Source organism: Solanum verrucosum, unplaced genomic scaffold (assembly GCF_900185275.1).
Source record: "Solanum verrucosum unplaced genomic scaffold, falcon-dt-bn FXZP01000015.1, whole genome shotgun sequence".
NCBI lineage: Eukaryota > Viridiplantae > Streptophyta > Magnoliopsida > Solanales > Solanaceae > Solanum > Solanum verrucosum.
This window is the reverse complement of record NW_026020070.1, coordinates 1,759,116-1,775,100: the sequence shown is the minus strand read 5'-3', so window position 1 is coordinate 1,775,100 and position 15,985 is coordinate 1,759,116. Positions and strand designations below refer to the sequence as shown.

General features: G+C 39.2%; 1 protein-coding gene across 1 annotated transcript; it reads left to right on the top strand.

Moving 5' to 3' along the window:
- Nucleotides 1-14,703: 14,703 nt before the first annotated feature.
- Nucleotides 14,704-15,792, top strand: LOC125823875 (uncharacterized). Its single transcript, XM_049503240.1, has 2 exons — nt 14,704-14,931; nt 15,187-15,792. Exons 1-2 carry the CDS (start codon nt 14,704-14,706, stop codon nt 15,790-15,792), a joined length of 834 nt encoding a protein of 277 aa, XP_049359197.1.
- Nucleotides 15,793-15,985: the final 193 nt, after the last annotated feature.

The window sequence follows — 15,985 nt, the reverse complement described above, 5'->3', positions numbered from 1 at the left end:
GTTCAGGCCGTTCATAAGTGCCTGGATGCCTTTGATCTGAGGGTCTTGGAGAGGCCACCATCCCGATCATTGATGTGACCACTTTCCAGCAGGAGTTGGGTAGCCTTCGTGTTGATGTTGTTGCATTCCTAGCCCCCCATAGATTGAACCAGAGTCTTCCCATACGACATTGGATGATGAGGTGGTGATGACTGCCCCATTCGGCGATGCTATGCCACTACCAAATTATTCTCGTACATTTGGGAAGCACCACCGCTCCGATCGTACTTCTAATGATGTTGAGGCTCAGAGATTGAGGAAGAAGGAGCGCCAGAAATTGGAGGAGGCCACGAGGGTGTCATTACTGGATGAGGAGATGAGACAACAGTGGGCCAGAGAGATAGGTGTTGGCCCATTTGGAAGTGTGAGCACTACTAAGGGTACTGGGATAGTTGATGGGAGCGCTACTGATGGTGTTCCTAGTGTTGATCCTGCGGGCTTCGGAAAATCGGACCCACCCACTTCTTGAGAGGGCTTCGGTACATATGCACCACAGGTTTGTTTCACCCTATGTTTTACTTTTGATTTTTAGGCATTAGGGACAATTGAACCTTAATTTCTTGGGGTGGGGTAAAGGGATTGTGAGTGATAGGGTGAAGTCTGAGTAACCCAAACTCATAATCCTCTCTTGGGGTTTTCTCGCATGTGTTCTTTTCCTCCAAAAGACTGTTTTTAATTGCTATTGAACTGGCATGTTTAGGAACGTATGTGTAGAAGTAAGTAGAACAAATGAAAGAATGATGGCATAAAAAAAAGCCTGAAAAAAATGATTCGCGTCCAAAAAGTTTGAAATGTGCTAGATCTTTAGGCTTGATCAGTTGAATGTGCTGGATCTCAATATGACATGATAAGGAACCAATTTTACCTCATGACTTAAGCTACAACTTGAACTGGGTAATCTAATAATCTGATAATGAAACAATGTGCCATATGTGTGTGAGAAAAGTTTGAATGTTCACACAGTGTGTGCTAATCTAGAACTTACCCCATTGGTCCTGCTAAGATAATTTAGGCTAGAAGCTAGGAAATGATCATAGGCCCTTGTTCAAATAAGTCCACTAAAGCCTAAAATGATCCAACCAACATGAAATAAATGTTCCCCATGATCCAAATGTTTGAGCCTAAAATAGACTTTTTCCAAACAAACCTTACTCACCTTCTCTAAAATAATTGTTTTGGCCCCAGTCCCTCCTTGGATATGTGCACCTTGACTTAGGCCAAAAGCCTAAGTTGATGGTGGCTGGTGAGTCTAAGATTTTGACTCATTTATGCTATTAACTGATGTTAATGCCTTGATTTTCAAGTATATGGATTGAGAAGCAAAGCAAAGACACTTACAGGAAAAATGGAACAAAACAAGCTAAAGAAATGAGAAAGGCGAGCCTGAAGTTTGCCAAGAGCACTTGGATTGTCCCTGAGTGGCTAATCTCACCGCCTAAAGTTCCAGTGTGCCAAGCCCTGAAGGAAGAAACCAAGTTGGCGATGAAAAGGAGCAGTCGGCAAAGCGTCGAGAAGTTCCGCGATGCAAAGACAGATCGCCCAAAGTTACAGAACTTGAGGTTGCTGAGTGCCGAAGCAAAAAGGCGATGGAAGAGATAAATGGGTGGCCGCTGAGTGGTTCGGTGAGCCCGACTTACCTTGCCAATCTGCCCTTCGTGGCTTTTTTTTGGCTATTATATATTAGTTTTAAATAGTGAATTTATACCAATTTGGAGAATCCTTTTAGTCTAGACCTGTTTTCTCTTAAGTTGTTTTAGTAGACTTGAAGGTTTTGGGACTCAATTTGGAGACTTTGCAAGTGGGTTTCAAATTTTCTGCAATTTGGAGCATTGTAAAGGCTTAATTACTCATACCCAGTTGATGACTAATTGATTTGGTAACTATTTTTACATTTTTTATTATGTTTGGCTAAAACCCCAATTATTGGGGTGTGATCATGTGATTTTGGGTTGAATTAGTTTATGGGTATTGTTAATTACTTAAATGCTATATTCAAGTGTGTTTAATCATTAATTGTGGTTTAATTCATGAATTGTAGTTGCAAATGCAGTTTTATCTTTGTGTTCTTAGCTTGCTCGAGAGAGAGGTTTTAGAACTAAGATTATTGATTAATGATTTGTAGGTATTGGGTTGATTTGGGTTCAGCTCGAGAGAGTGAATCCTAAACCCAATCCTACTCATCTTTCTCGAGAGAGAAGATGTATTAAGGTTATGGGTTGTTTTTAATTGTTATGCTGGTTGATGTTCGATAGAAATCACTCGAAGCGGAATAGTTGTTTGAGAGAAAACTATTTCAATTATAGTCTAGCCTACCCACTGATATTTAGCTATTTACTAGTACTTTCAATTACCCATATATCAAATTTGCCTTTAATCGGTCACATCCCGAGAATTCCTTTCCTTATTATTATTTCATTATTGTTTGATTGCGTTGTAGTTGATAATTACAAAGAAAAACCCCCATTCGACATTCGGGTCACCCCTTTTGACTTGATATGTTTTTTTCCAATAATTTCTATTCCTATAGCTAGTTAGAACACATTCGTACTTCTTAATTCAATTTGAACACATACCACTCCCTGTTGGATTCGACCCCAACTCATTTGTTGGGTTTTATACTACTTAACAATCGTTTGCACCTAGAATTGGATGAGGTGTGCTTGAAACCTTAATCAAAATGGCGCCGCTGCCGGGGAGTGGTGTTGTTTAAAATTCTTTTATTGAAGTTGAATTGTGATACTTTTTACTGTAGTTGTATCAACTTATTTTGGTTTTTGGTTTTGTGTTGAACAAAGGAGGAGATGAGTGTTAACAAAAGTAATGGTAGCCGAGTAGGCCAAACCAGGTTGGTGGTGTTGGCGCCATTCATTTGCCTCCAACTGAAGGAAATGCTATTTTTCACATTACAAGCACAATGCTTCAGCTCCTACAACTGAAATGTTTGTTTTGGAGGCTGGCTTATGAGGATCCCCATGAACATATGACACGCTCAAACTACACCTTCCTAAAGAAGTATAAGAGATTGTTGTCAGATAAAGAACCCAACTTGTAGATTGGGGTCGATTCCACGAGAAAAATGGTTCACACTTAAACTTAACTCATGATTATATTCGTTTAGTCAAACTATTTCCGAAACAAGTAAACTAAAGGGGGGGGTTATTTGTAAACAAGTAACAAATTTTTGATTAAGTAACAAGTAAGCAGGATTCAAACTTTGTTGTTATCAATATGTGAGAGAAGCTAGGGTGTATGTGTTCCCCATAAGCTTTTAATGCGATAATCCTAATAATAGTAATCATTTCCTAGTGTTTTACATGCAAAGTTGGTAAGATAGGTATCTCTAAGTGATTGGTCCTCCAAATAGGGAATTTCACTACTCACTTTGGTTCGGCTATGAGTGTATACTTTACTAACCCGTACCTTTACCTGAAATTAGACATCACATCAATGTATGTCTTAGTTTTCACCCTCGCACCAATTAACATTAGACTATTAGATAGCATCCAGTAAATCTACATTGTTAATTCTTTTCTCATTCATTACCTCATTAGTTCGGCAAGTAGGAACGAAGCGAGTTCTAACGTTTGCAACCGTTAAAAAGACTTCTAAATGAAAGACTTACCAATAAATGCATAAACACTAATGAAGAATTACTTAATTATTAGTCATACATTGTTAATTGCTCATGGTTTCCGCAACCCCTGTTGTGGATTTAGCTACTCATGTTTGAAAGAATACAATTCATATTTTGATAAAAAGAATTCATGAACTTACAAGTTAAATTGCTGAAAACCCAAATCTTCAATTGAAATTCAAAGTCAAAATCCTATAATACGAAATCTAGAAATCAAATTGCTAAAGTTTGTAACTCAATTCACCAAAACACCAAGAACTAAGATTATTACAATAATGCCTAATCCCCAAAAATAAGGTTTATAACTCCTATTTATAGAAAACATGTCCTAAATAAAAATGAAACAAAATAAGGAAATAAGCAGTGTTGGACGTGGCTTCAAGTGACGACTCAACCTACGGACGGTGGGTTGACCTACGGTCCAGGTCACCCTCATTGGTTCAACACTTGGCAACTTTTTAGTAGGGACTTGAACCTTTACTCTCAGATCATCAACGACAGACGTGCAGGACGAACCATGGGTCGACATACGGTCTGTGGGTTCGCTTCCATGGCTCCAAACTTAGAATTTTTCATCACTGGAGCTTGAACTCTCTAAACCCATCGACGGATGTGCAGGACGGCCCGTGGGTCGACCTACAGTCCGTTAGTTTCTTCATAGTTCCACACTTGCTCAGAATTCCCTCATGCTCCATCTACGCCTGCCCAACGACGGTCCGTCACAGGACCTACGACCCGTGGATCCCTCTGTGAGTGGTCCCTTCTGCATGATTTCAGCACTAACCACTATCAACTGCATTCCCAGATTATTTGCTACAAACATAGCACAAAACACATTATTTCTAATACAATATGTCTCTAGACGCACACAACTTCTAAGTGAATTTCAGCAAAAATATCGTAAACTCACGATATATCAACACCCTCAACTTAAACTTGTTGTTTCTCCTTAAGCGACACACTAAAACTCTAAACGACACTTGTGTAGAAGAAGACATTCAAACTCAAGAAATAACATGGCCTTTTCAGTCCATCCCATTTCCTTAGTGCAAATCTCTTCATTTAGACTCAACAAGCTAACTCATACGGATCAAAAGATGACATAGATCGACCAACAGACATCACAACATACACCTTTCACAATCACCAAGGTATCAATTCTCCAACAATGTAACTAGTGCCCTCACTTCAAAAGAAATTCTTTTTCACACACAATAGATATGCCTTTCAGGTTTTTAGGATTCATTCAACACTCAAGCTCAAATGTTACTTTAGGTAGAGTTCGTGCTCTATACCATAGGTTTGCCATTATTTTCACTGCTTAGACTCTCCAAACTAGTTGCTAGGATCACTATAGGACATTCTTAGCTTGTAACGTAGGCTCAGCGTCAGGTAGAATATATTTGGGTACTTTTTAGTGACTTTCTGCCCTTCTTGACATTACATTGGCTTTTTACCTCTTTTCTCAACCAATTCTGGACATATTTTTATTTTCCTTTCTTTCCCTCAACTCTTTTCACATAGATATGACTTTTGACTTTATAACTCATATTTTTTTCACTTTTTTTCTTTTTCTTTCTCTTTATTTTTCTTTATTTCTTTCAGCACTTTTTTTATTCATCTTTTGCTTCTTTTGCACAAAGTCACATCTTTTTTTTCTATTACTCTCTTCAACACAAAACTCTTTCCATACCCTTTTTCTTTCAAGTTTATTTTTCATAACCACCCTCAACTTATGTATTTTGCATGAGTTGAGGTGCACAATATCCTATGTCGGACCAAGGCCAAGATCAAGGTAACTTTCTTCTCAACTTAGGCTTTTGGCCTAAGTCAAGGTGCACATGTCCAAGGAGGGACCGTGGCCAAAACAATTATTTTAGGGAAGGTTTGTTAGGTGTGTTTGAAAGAAGTGGTATATTATAGGCTCAAATAATTGGGTCAAAGGGAGCACTTATTGCTTTTGGTTAAATCATTTTAGGCTTTTGTGGACTTTATTAGAACAAGGGCCTATGATCATTTCCCAACTTCTATCCTAGATTATCTTAGCAGGACCAACAGTGAAAGTTCTAGATTGGCACATATTGTCAGAACATTAAACTTTTCTCACACACTCTTGGCACATTGTTTCATTATCATATTATTAGATTACCTAGTTCAAGTTTTAGCTTAAGTCGTGAGGTCAAATCGGTTCTTTATCATCTCATATTAAGATCTAACACATTCAACTCATCAAGACTATAGATCTAGCACATTTCAAAAGTATTGGATGGGTATCAATCTCATTCTCATTATACCTTCATGCTTTTTATTCTTTTACTTACTTCTACACATACAAACCTAAACATGACGGTTCAACATAAAAGTAAACATTCCTTTGGGGGAAAATAACATAGACAAGAAAACCCCAAAGGAGGATTATCAGTTGGGCTACTCAGACTTCACCCTAACACTCCAATCTATTTACCCCACCCCCAACAAAATAAGGTACAATTGCCCTTAATGCACAGAAAAAAAATAAAGCATAGGGTGAAGGTGAAACAAACTTGTGGCGCAAATACGTAGAAGACCTCTTAAGAAGCGGGTGGGTCCAATTTCCCGGAGTTTGCAAGATTAACACTCGGTATGCCATCAGTAGTCCCTGTATCAACTATCCAAGCACCCTTAGTAGTTCTTACACTGGCAGATGGGCCAACACCTATATCTCTGGCCCACTGCTGTCTCTGCTCCTCATCAACTATGGATGCCCTCCGAGCCTCCTCAGTCTACTGGCGCTCCCTCTTCCTCAATCTGTTAGGCTCAACATCATCAAAAGTACGAGCGGAGCAGGGCCACTTCCCTGCGTTATGGAAAGAATTTGGTGGCGGCATAACATCGCCGAATAGGACAGTCATCACCACCTTATATCTGGTGTCGTAGCGGCTGACTCTGGCTCAGTCTCTGCTGGAGCTAGATGTCCGGCAACAATAGCACAGAGGCTCGCTTAATCCCGCTGGAAGGTGGAAACATCAACGGTCGGGGTCGGCCTTTCTAGGACCTGCAACTCAAAGTCATCCAAACGATTATGAATGTCCTTGACCTTCTGGTCCATCATCTGCTCCATCGTGGCTTGGACTCTACGTTAGAACGCTGTATCAAAGGCTTCACATGCTGAAGCAAAGTGGCCATCTGCGCCTCTAGCTTCTGGACTCGGGGTAGAGGGATGGCAACAAACCCTGAATAGGGAGTGGCTATGGAAGAGCTAGGGGCTTGAATGGCGTCTGGAAAAGGTAGAGCCTGAGTGTCTGTTGTAGTGACCGGCATGGTGGAGTTATCTACTTGCATATATGCAACATCAGAAGCAAGATCATCACCTAGAGGGGGTACCTGAACTTGTGGCTCCCTCCGCGGTGCAGCAAGGTTGGCATCATCCCAAATGAGGCAAATGTCTAAAGTCTTGGTTGCATGAAGCAACCGGTCACAATGCCATACCGGTACAGACGAATACTTGCATAGCTGGAAGATGAGGCACGGGAAGGGGAAGGTGGTGGTGGCCTTGAAGTCCCTTTCATGGATCTCCGTAATTAATATGCGGGCAAAGTCTACCATAAGCCCCACTACCATAGCTACAACCATCACTGCTTGGTCCCATGTGACCACATTGTCCGCCTGAGTAGGGGATACTCGATTCCGCGCCAGCAGCCAGAGCGCTCATATTAATGTTGTACATGACAGAACAACAGGTTTTGAGCATGGCTACCAGAGCATGATCTCAACACAGACTATGGATGACCTCAAGGGATGGCTTGCTCCCCTCATTTCTGAGACCACCCCGAGGTGGATTCAGGCCAGAGCCCCTATTGAGAAGAAGGAATTGAATGTAGCAGCTCAGTAATGAATAACATTTCAAGCACACATTATCCAATTCTACGTTAAAATGATCGTTAAGCAGAATAAACCCAACAAATGAGTTAGGGTCGAATCCCTAGGGAGCGGTATGTGTTCAAATTCTATCAAGAAGTAAGAATGTGGTTTAATCAACCATAGGAACATAAATGATCAAAAAAAGACATATCAAGTCAAAAGGGGTGACAGAAGTGTCAATTATGGGCTTTGGTTTGCAATTATCAACTATAACATAATCAAACAATATTGAAATAACAATAAGGAGAGGAATTCTTGAGATGTAATCGCTTATAGGAAAATTCGATATATGGGTAATTGAAACTACTAGTAACTAGCTAAATATCAATGGGTAGGCTAGACTATAATTGAAATAGCTTTCTTTCGAACAACTATTCCGCTTGAAGTGATTTCACTCGAACATCAACAAGCATAGCAATTAAGAACAACCCATAACCTTAATACATCTTCTTTCTCGAGCAAGATGGGTAGGATTTGGTTGAGGATTCACTCTCTCAAGCAAAACCCAAATCAACCCAATACCTACAAATCATCAATCCATAATCTTAGTTCTAAAACCTCTCTCTCAAGTAAGCTAAGAACACAAAAATAGAATAGCATTTGCAACTACAACTCATAAATTAAACCACAATTAATGATTAAACCCACTTCAACATAGCATTTAAACTAGTAATTAACAGTACCCAAAAATTAATTCAACCGATAATCACATGATCACACCCCAAAAATTGAGGTTTTATCCAAACATCATAAAAGAGTAAAAATGGTTGCCAAATCGATTAGCCATCAACTGGGTAAGAGTAATTAAGCCTTTATAATGCTTCAATTTCCAGAAAATTTGAAGCCCACTTGAAAAATCAACAAATTGAGTCTCAAAATCTTCAAGTCTACTAAGAAACACAAGAGATATATGTTCTAGACTAAAAACTTTAAAGTTCTCTCTAAAATTTGATACTACATTTAAATGTTTAAAACTAACTTATAATCGCCAAAAATAAGCCATGAAAGGCCAATCAACGAAGTAAGTCAGGCTCACCAACACCTCTCCAGACTTCCATTGATGGTCTCACCACAAGAGTAGTGATTTGTGAGAGAGGACAGGGGGTGACTACTGAGGTTACGGCTTTGAAAACTGAGGTTTCTAGGCTTAGTAAGGATGTGGACCATCTGAAGTCCACAGACTTCACTTCACTATTCGGGTTAGTTGAGATCCCTGAGGATCCGAGTGCTGAGATTCTGGCTCGTGCTGCGGTACCTCCAGCTACCACCGGAGATGATAGTATGGAGGATGTTGTTGCTGCGGAGTCTGAGGCCGAGACCGATGAGAAGCAACTTAAGGGGAGAGATGCAACTGTCTATGATGACCTGGCAGACCTAGAGGGTGCCATGTTCGAGACTGACCGATAGGCCTCCGTGAGAGACACTACTATGGCAGGCCCTATTGCAGCTCCAGCTGATGCCCTGCTCCAGAGTGTGACCCCGGGCACTGATGGTTTGACAGACAGAGTAACTGATTAGACATGATCGTTATTTACCTCCCTCTCTGTTGTTTCTATTGATTATTGTTATTTTAGTTGCATTTGAGGACAACTGCTTTTCTTTTGTGGGAGGGGTGAGGTATTTCCATACCTACCTCTTGTGAATACATTTTTATTTTTATATATTTGATTTTGTGATCTATAATTGTGTTTTGATTGAGTTTGTATTTGAATCTTGTGGATGTTTGAGTTTATGGCTCATTGTTTTGAATGAAAATGTTTTCGACCTATTTTTAAATTTTGTGCCACCCCTATTATTTGTGATTGTGGCTGTTCTTGTGCAAATTTGAGTATTGGTTCTGATGAATACTGATGACTTGAATAGTGCTCTTAATTGAACGAAATAAATGTGCAGATACGATGAGGCCAAATGAAGTTGCATAGACAATGTGTGAAATTTTAGCATGTCATTGTGACTAGCCGGTTATTGAATGAGTCTCCTCTTATGAACATTGCACACTAGCTAGAAAGTGTGGAGTTTCGTTTGATATTGGTACCAATGCCTTGTGTGATGAGATTAACTCGAACATTGTGTGTGATGACACCTAGAATTTGCCCTGTTTGTCCAATTGACTAAGTGATGCAAGAACTTGCAATGATCTTAGGCAACAATTTTGAAGAGTGAACCAATTTGACAATATACCTCTTTTGTGGCCAACCTTGTGAACTTACTTGGCACATTTTGAGCCTTACCATTTTTCTTGGAAGAAACTTGAACAATTGTGACCTCTCTTTATTCCATTCACCCATAACTTTCATGAAGTATGGTTTGTTTGAATAGCCAACTTAGGCCAAAAGCCTTAGTTGGGGGTGTGGTAAAAGAGAGAAGGAAAGTCAAGAAGTGTGAGAATCCCCCTTTGAGTAACGTTTTTGAAAAATATGGAACCCCTCCATATATAAAAAAAAAGAAAAAAAAAAGAGAGAAGAAGCAAAGAAAAAAAAAGTTGTGAAATAAAGTGATGAAAATTGCAAAAGAAATGGGGTATATCCGATAATTCATATGAAGTTGAATAATGGGGTGGATTATGAGCATGTTTGAAACGTTAAATAAAAGGAGGAAAGTGATGTTCAAACCATACTTCATGAAGGTAGTAGCCACTAAGCCTAAATGACTATACCTTAACATTCAGCCCTGTTAGAAGCCCTGAAAAGACCTTTGTAATCTTGAGTGAGCTAAAATGAATGTTGATTGGAAAATAAGGGCAAACCTATGGGTGAAGTCATGCATGTGTTCATCTTTGTGAGTGTGAGAGTTGTATGTGATTTTGGAACTTTAAAATTGTAAAGAAATTGTGTGTGAATATGGACTCATCTTTGTTGTGAGGGCATTTGAGTACCTTTGTTGAGCTTGAACTTGCATTTGAAGGAAGTATTGTGACCTTGAGCATATTTGGTAATAGTCAATCACAATTTAAATCTTTGAGTGCACAACTAATCTTTGCAAGAGTAGTTTGAACTTTGTTGTGTAAATTAATGATTGAATTTTATGTAGCACTATCTAAGACATCCTTTTTGAACTGTTGATCTTGAGTTTTACTTGAGGGCAAGCAAAAGTTTAAGTTAGGGGTGTTGATGAGTCCGAGATTTGGACTCATTTAGGGCTTTGTTTTTGTATAGATTTTGTGTCCTCAAATGCCCAATTTATGTTATAAAGTGATGTTAATGCCTTGATTTTCAGGTATATGGATTGAGGAGCCAAGCAAGGACACTAACATGCAAAAAGGAACAAAACAAGATGAAGAAATGAAGAAGGGTGAGCCTGGAGATCACGAAGGGCACTTGGCGTGTCGCTGAGTGGCTAATCTCACCTCCTAAAGTTTCTGTGTGCCAAGCCCTAAAGCAAGAAACCAAGTCGGCAACAAAAAGGAGCAGTCGGCGAAGCGCCTAGCAGTTCTGCGATGCAAAGAGAGATCGCCCAAAGTTACAGCACTTGAGGATGTTGAGTGCCAAAGCAAAAAGGCGATGGATGAGATCAATTGGCGGATCGCCGAGTGGTTCGGCGAGCCTGACTTACCTAGCTAATCTGCCCTTTGTGGCTTATTTTTGGCGACTATAAATTAGTTTTAGACAGTGAATTTATTATCGATTTGGAGAATCATTTCAGTCTAGAACAGTTTTCTCTTACGTTTCTTAGTAGACTTTAAGGTTTCGGGACTAAATTTGGAGATTTTGCAAGTTCTTTCAATTTTTTGCAAATTGGAGCATTGTAAAGGCTTAATTACTCTTACCCAGTTGATGGCTAATTGATTTGGTAGCTTCAACGACTCGGAAATCTAGTAGGTGAAACTAGAGCCTTACGAGTTTGTTATTGAGTTTGATGTGGGGTTTTATGTAGTAAAATGAGTTCCCAAGCATAGGTTGAGGGATTTAGGGGTTAAACATCAAGGTACGACTCCCCAAAGACCAACCAAGGGTCCTTCAGGAGGACCCTAAAGCCTAACCCCAAGGCTGCCCCAAAGAACAAAAGCTGTCAAAAAAATGAGGACCTACGGATGGGACCTACTGTGCGTAGGTCCATCCACGCCTCGTAGGGGTGGTCCGTTGGTCATGACCCATAGTTTTCAAGTTCACGTGCCCACGTACAGGCCTACAGGACAGAGCGTCAATGCACCAACGGTCGTAGGTCAAGGGGCGTAGGTCACCCCTGTAGGTTCTGCCCAATTTTTGCCACAAGGGGGACAATTTAGTAAATTCCAAATTAATTAGTTAATGTAGGGGGACGGTTTATATTGTTTTATTAGAGTTATTTAAGGCTTTTTAAACTATTAAAACCCTTTTACAACTCATTATCCCCAAAACTAAAAAAAATAGAAACTACCTCTTCTCCAAATAATTCTCTCTCTAGAAACCTCCATTGGAGAAGAAGAAGTGAAGGTTTGGATTTCAAGAGTTCATCTTTCTCACTCAATTTTGTGGAGTTTCTTCAATCAAGGTATGGTAGTTTTCATCTTTGGGTTGATTCCACCCAAAGATCCCCTTCAAAACTTGATTTCAAAGCTTCCAAATTCCCCCAAAAGTTAGGGTTTCAATCTAAGTCATGGGTTCAATTTCAAAAGGTTTTCAAAGGTTTATATATCACGAATTATGATTGAATTGATTAATCAATGAATGATGATTTATGATGAATTTCCCCATGAACCCATGAATCCCCCAAAATACTAAATTGTGAATTTGTGATTTGGGATTGATTGATTATGGAAGCATGTGAAGAGATTAAGTTTATATTGATATAGTTTATTTAATTATGTAATTATTCATGCCTAAATTATAGTAATCTAGGTATGTTGGCGAATTGTGATTCATGGCCTTGAAGGGTAGAGTATTACGAATTGATGTAATCAAGATGCTATGTATGTGCTTGGTGATTTCAATAAAAGTAATGTGATCATGTCTACAATGGAATTGTGTTATTATTTAAAGGTTATTCTTAATTATACATTTATGAATGATGATGATATATGTGAAAGGTTTCTTTAATGTAATGATACATCTTGAGTTGGTATGCTTAGGGCATCCTCTTCTTGTGTAAATCAAAGTGATCTTGATTGTTACATGTTGAATTGGTAGGCTTAAGGCATCCTCTTCTTGTGTAACTAAAATATCTTGAGTTAATGAACATTGAATCGGTAGACCTAATGGTGGTAGCCTTTGCATAATGAGGCTATGAACTATTCTAATGATGTATCTTCGATCGGTAGGCAAAAGGCACCCTTCCATGCATGATAATAATGAACCTTGGATCGGTAAGCTAATGGCACCCTACCATAAATAACAATGATGAACCTTGAATCAGTAGGCCTATGGAACCTTTTCATGAGGATTCAATGAGCTATCCTAATAATGTACCTTGAATCGGTAGGCTTATTGCACCCTTTCATCTGTTAACTAATGTACCTTGAATAGGTAGGCTTATGGAACCCTTTCATGTGTGAATCAATGTACCTTGGGTCGGCAGGCCAATGGCACCCTCTCATGTGTAATAATGTTAAAGTAATGAACTACTCTATGGGAATGTAAGCTTAGCACCGAGTGGATATGGTAAGATGGTAGCTCTCCCCATGTGTAGGTCGGGTTTTAATGAACATCTTTCTTATCCCATAACTATGTGCCCACATAGGTTATTAGCTAGTGGATCCACATAAGCTAAAATGTTACCGGTCCTACCTTAGACAAGTAGACCAACCCTTTATGGTGTGGGATAGACACCAGATTCCATGTTAAGCTCACATGGACTATGTCAGTTAAAGCTTATTCCCATCATATAAGTTATGTGCTATGGTTACTAAAGAGGTTCTATGAAGTGTGGGTGGTAGTATGGGATGCCATCCATGTGTTGCACGAGTAGACTTTGAGAGGGCTATGGTATGTTTCTCTAATGTCCTAATGTCTAATGAAATGAATGTGCTCCTAATGAAGCTAATGAGAATGTTGACTTAATGGCTTAATGTAATGATGCATGCATTACTTGGATTGTTATTTTGAGTTACTTTCCTTGTCATGACTTATGAAATGTATGTATTCCTTATGCATGAGTATTGACTAAAGATGAGTATGAAGAATGGTAAGTACATGTATGGTGGCCTCAATGAGGTACTTAGTATGAATGGTAGTATGGGATGTCATTCTTTCATTGCACAAGTATAGCTTAGGGTTACTTAAGATGATGGTTCTAATGTGATGTAATGACATATATGTTGATTATGTTTGTACCTTATGCCTTTTATACTAAACTTCATCATGTTTCTCTAAATTGGCATATAACATGGTTTTCAACAAAAATGACCTTTTAAGCATGGTTTTTGCATGGCTATCATACTTAGTACATTTTTGTATGCTAACCCATATTTTTACATCTTTTCAAAGTGTAGGTTCCGGCGTATGAGTTGATTTCTTCTAGTTCATGCTTGGGTTGACTATTCGTCAAGCTTGTGGTATGTCCTCATGGATTCGATGACAAGTGTTTTATTGTCATTTCATGTCTTTCATTGTACTACAAACTTTTTAGACTTTTTATTGTAAGGGTTGTGACCCTACTTTTGATTCATGATGTATTAGATGGCCATGTGAGACAAGTAGACTTCCGCTATTTTAAATAAAGTTTTTCGATTTTATGGATTAAAAGAGTTTTAAATTCTGCACTATTTCTTATGTCTTATGGTATGAATGTTATGAGGCTGTTATGAGGATCTTCATAGTCTTGTACATCATGTCACGTCTGGGGTGTAGGCTTGTGTCATGACTAACATGGTATCAGAGCACAAGATGTTGGGGAAGATTTTTAGGATTGATGTCTCCTAAGCCATGTCTTGTAGAGTTTTGTTCATGAGTGTGAAGCACGCCATATTTATGAATGCGAGGCTATAAGATGTTAGGAAGCTACACTTCTTTAATTACTCTTTGATTCGTGCCATAAAGTTTAGCTCTATAAAAGTCCTTTTCGTAACCCTTCTCTTGTGTTTATAGGAGATGAATACAAGAAGGGCGACCACAAGAAAGATGGAAGAGGAGAATGTGAATGAGGGAGTTCCTCCCCAAGGTCCTTAAGGTAATCAAGTTCCTCAAGGCAATAAAGTTTCGGTTGATCCTATGGCCATGTCTAATGAAGAAGTTAGGTCGGCGCTTCTAATGATGGCTCAAGTCGTAACTACTCAAGCCCAAACCATGACAGTCCAAGTTAATAGGGTTGCTGACACTCATGTGAACCCTAATGTGAGCACTATGGCTTCTAGGTTGAGGGATTTTGTGAGGATGAGTCCTCCGGTGTTTCTTGGTTCCAAGGTGGGAGAATATCTCCAAGAGTTTGTGGATGAGGTTTATAAGGTAGTTAATGCTATGGGGGTGATTTCTATAGAAAAAGCGGCACTAGCCGCTTATTAATTAAAGAATGTTACCCAAGTTTGGTTTACTCAATGGAAGAGCAATAGGCCGGTAGGAGCGGGTCGGTGTTTAATAAAGCATTCCTTGATAGGTTCTTTCCCCGTGAGAAGAAGGAAGCTAAGGTGGAGTATTTTATCAATCTTAGGCAAGGTAGCATGAATGTTCAAGAGTATTCTTTGAAATTTACCCTTGTCTAAGTATGCTCCATCTTTGGTGTCTAACCCGAGGGATGAGATGACTAGATATGTGACGGGTGTGTCCGACCTAGTTGAGGAAGAATGTCATACGGCAATGCTCCATTATGACATGAATATCTCTAGGCTTATGGTGTTTGCTAAACAAATTGAGGAGTCCAAACTTAAAAGAAAGAATAAGGAGATGAAGAGAGTTAAGTCCGATAAGCAAGGTCAACCAAGATTCAAAAAGAGGGCTTCTAACCAAGATTCTTCAAGAACTCCTAGGGTTAACCAAGAGAGAGGTAGTGGGTCTCCATTTCCTAAACCTACTTGCACCAATTGTGGAAAGAGGCATCTTGGGAAGTTCCTAGCCGGTACAAATGGGTGCTATGGTTGTAGAAAGAATGATCATAAAGTGAAAGATTGCCCTACACTTTCGGAAAAAGGAAGAGATGCCAAACAAGCTTCTCCTAATATTTTGTATCCTAATGCTCCAATGTATGGTCGTTTATATGCACTCCGGTCTAGGGAGGACAAAGGAGCCCTTCCGAATGAAGGCACCAATATGTTGATAGTTCCTTATAGTTGTGAATGTTTTATTGACGTCCTTATGTTATTTTTATGCTAGCCTTAGTATGGGTTTACTCCCAAGGGGGAGATAGTATGTTTTCTATAGTAAGGTTGTTGAGAGTTCCGATATCCTTATCTCTTTCCTTCTATTCCTACTTAAGCTTGAGACCAAGAGTTCCTTATGGATTATTTCATGTTTTGGAATCATGTGTGATTATGTGTTCCATGGTCTCCTTATGTTATGAATGTTC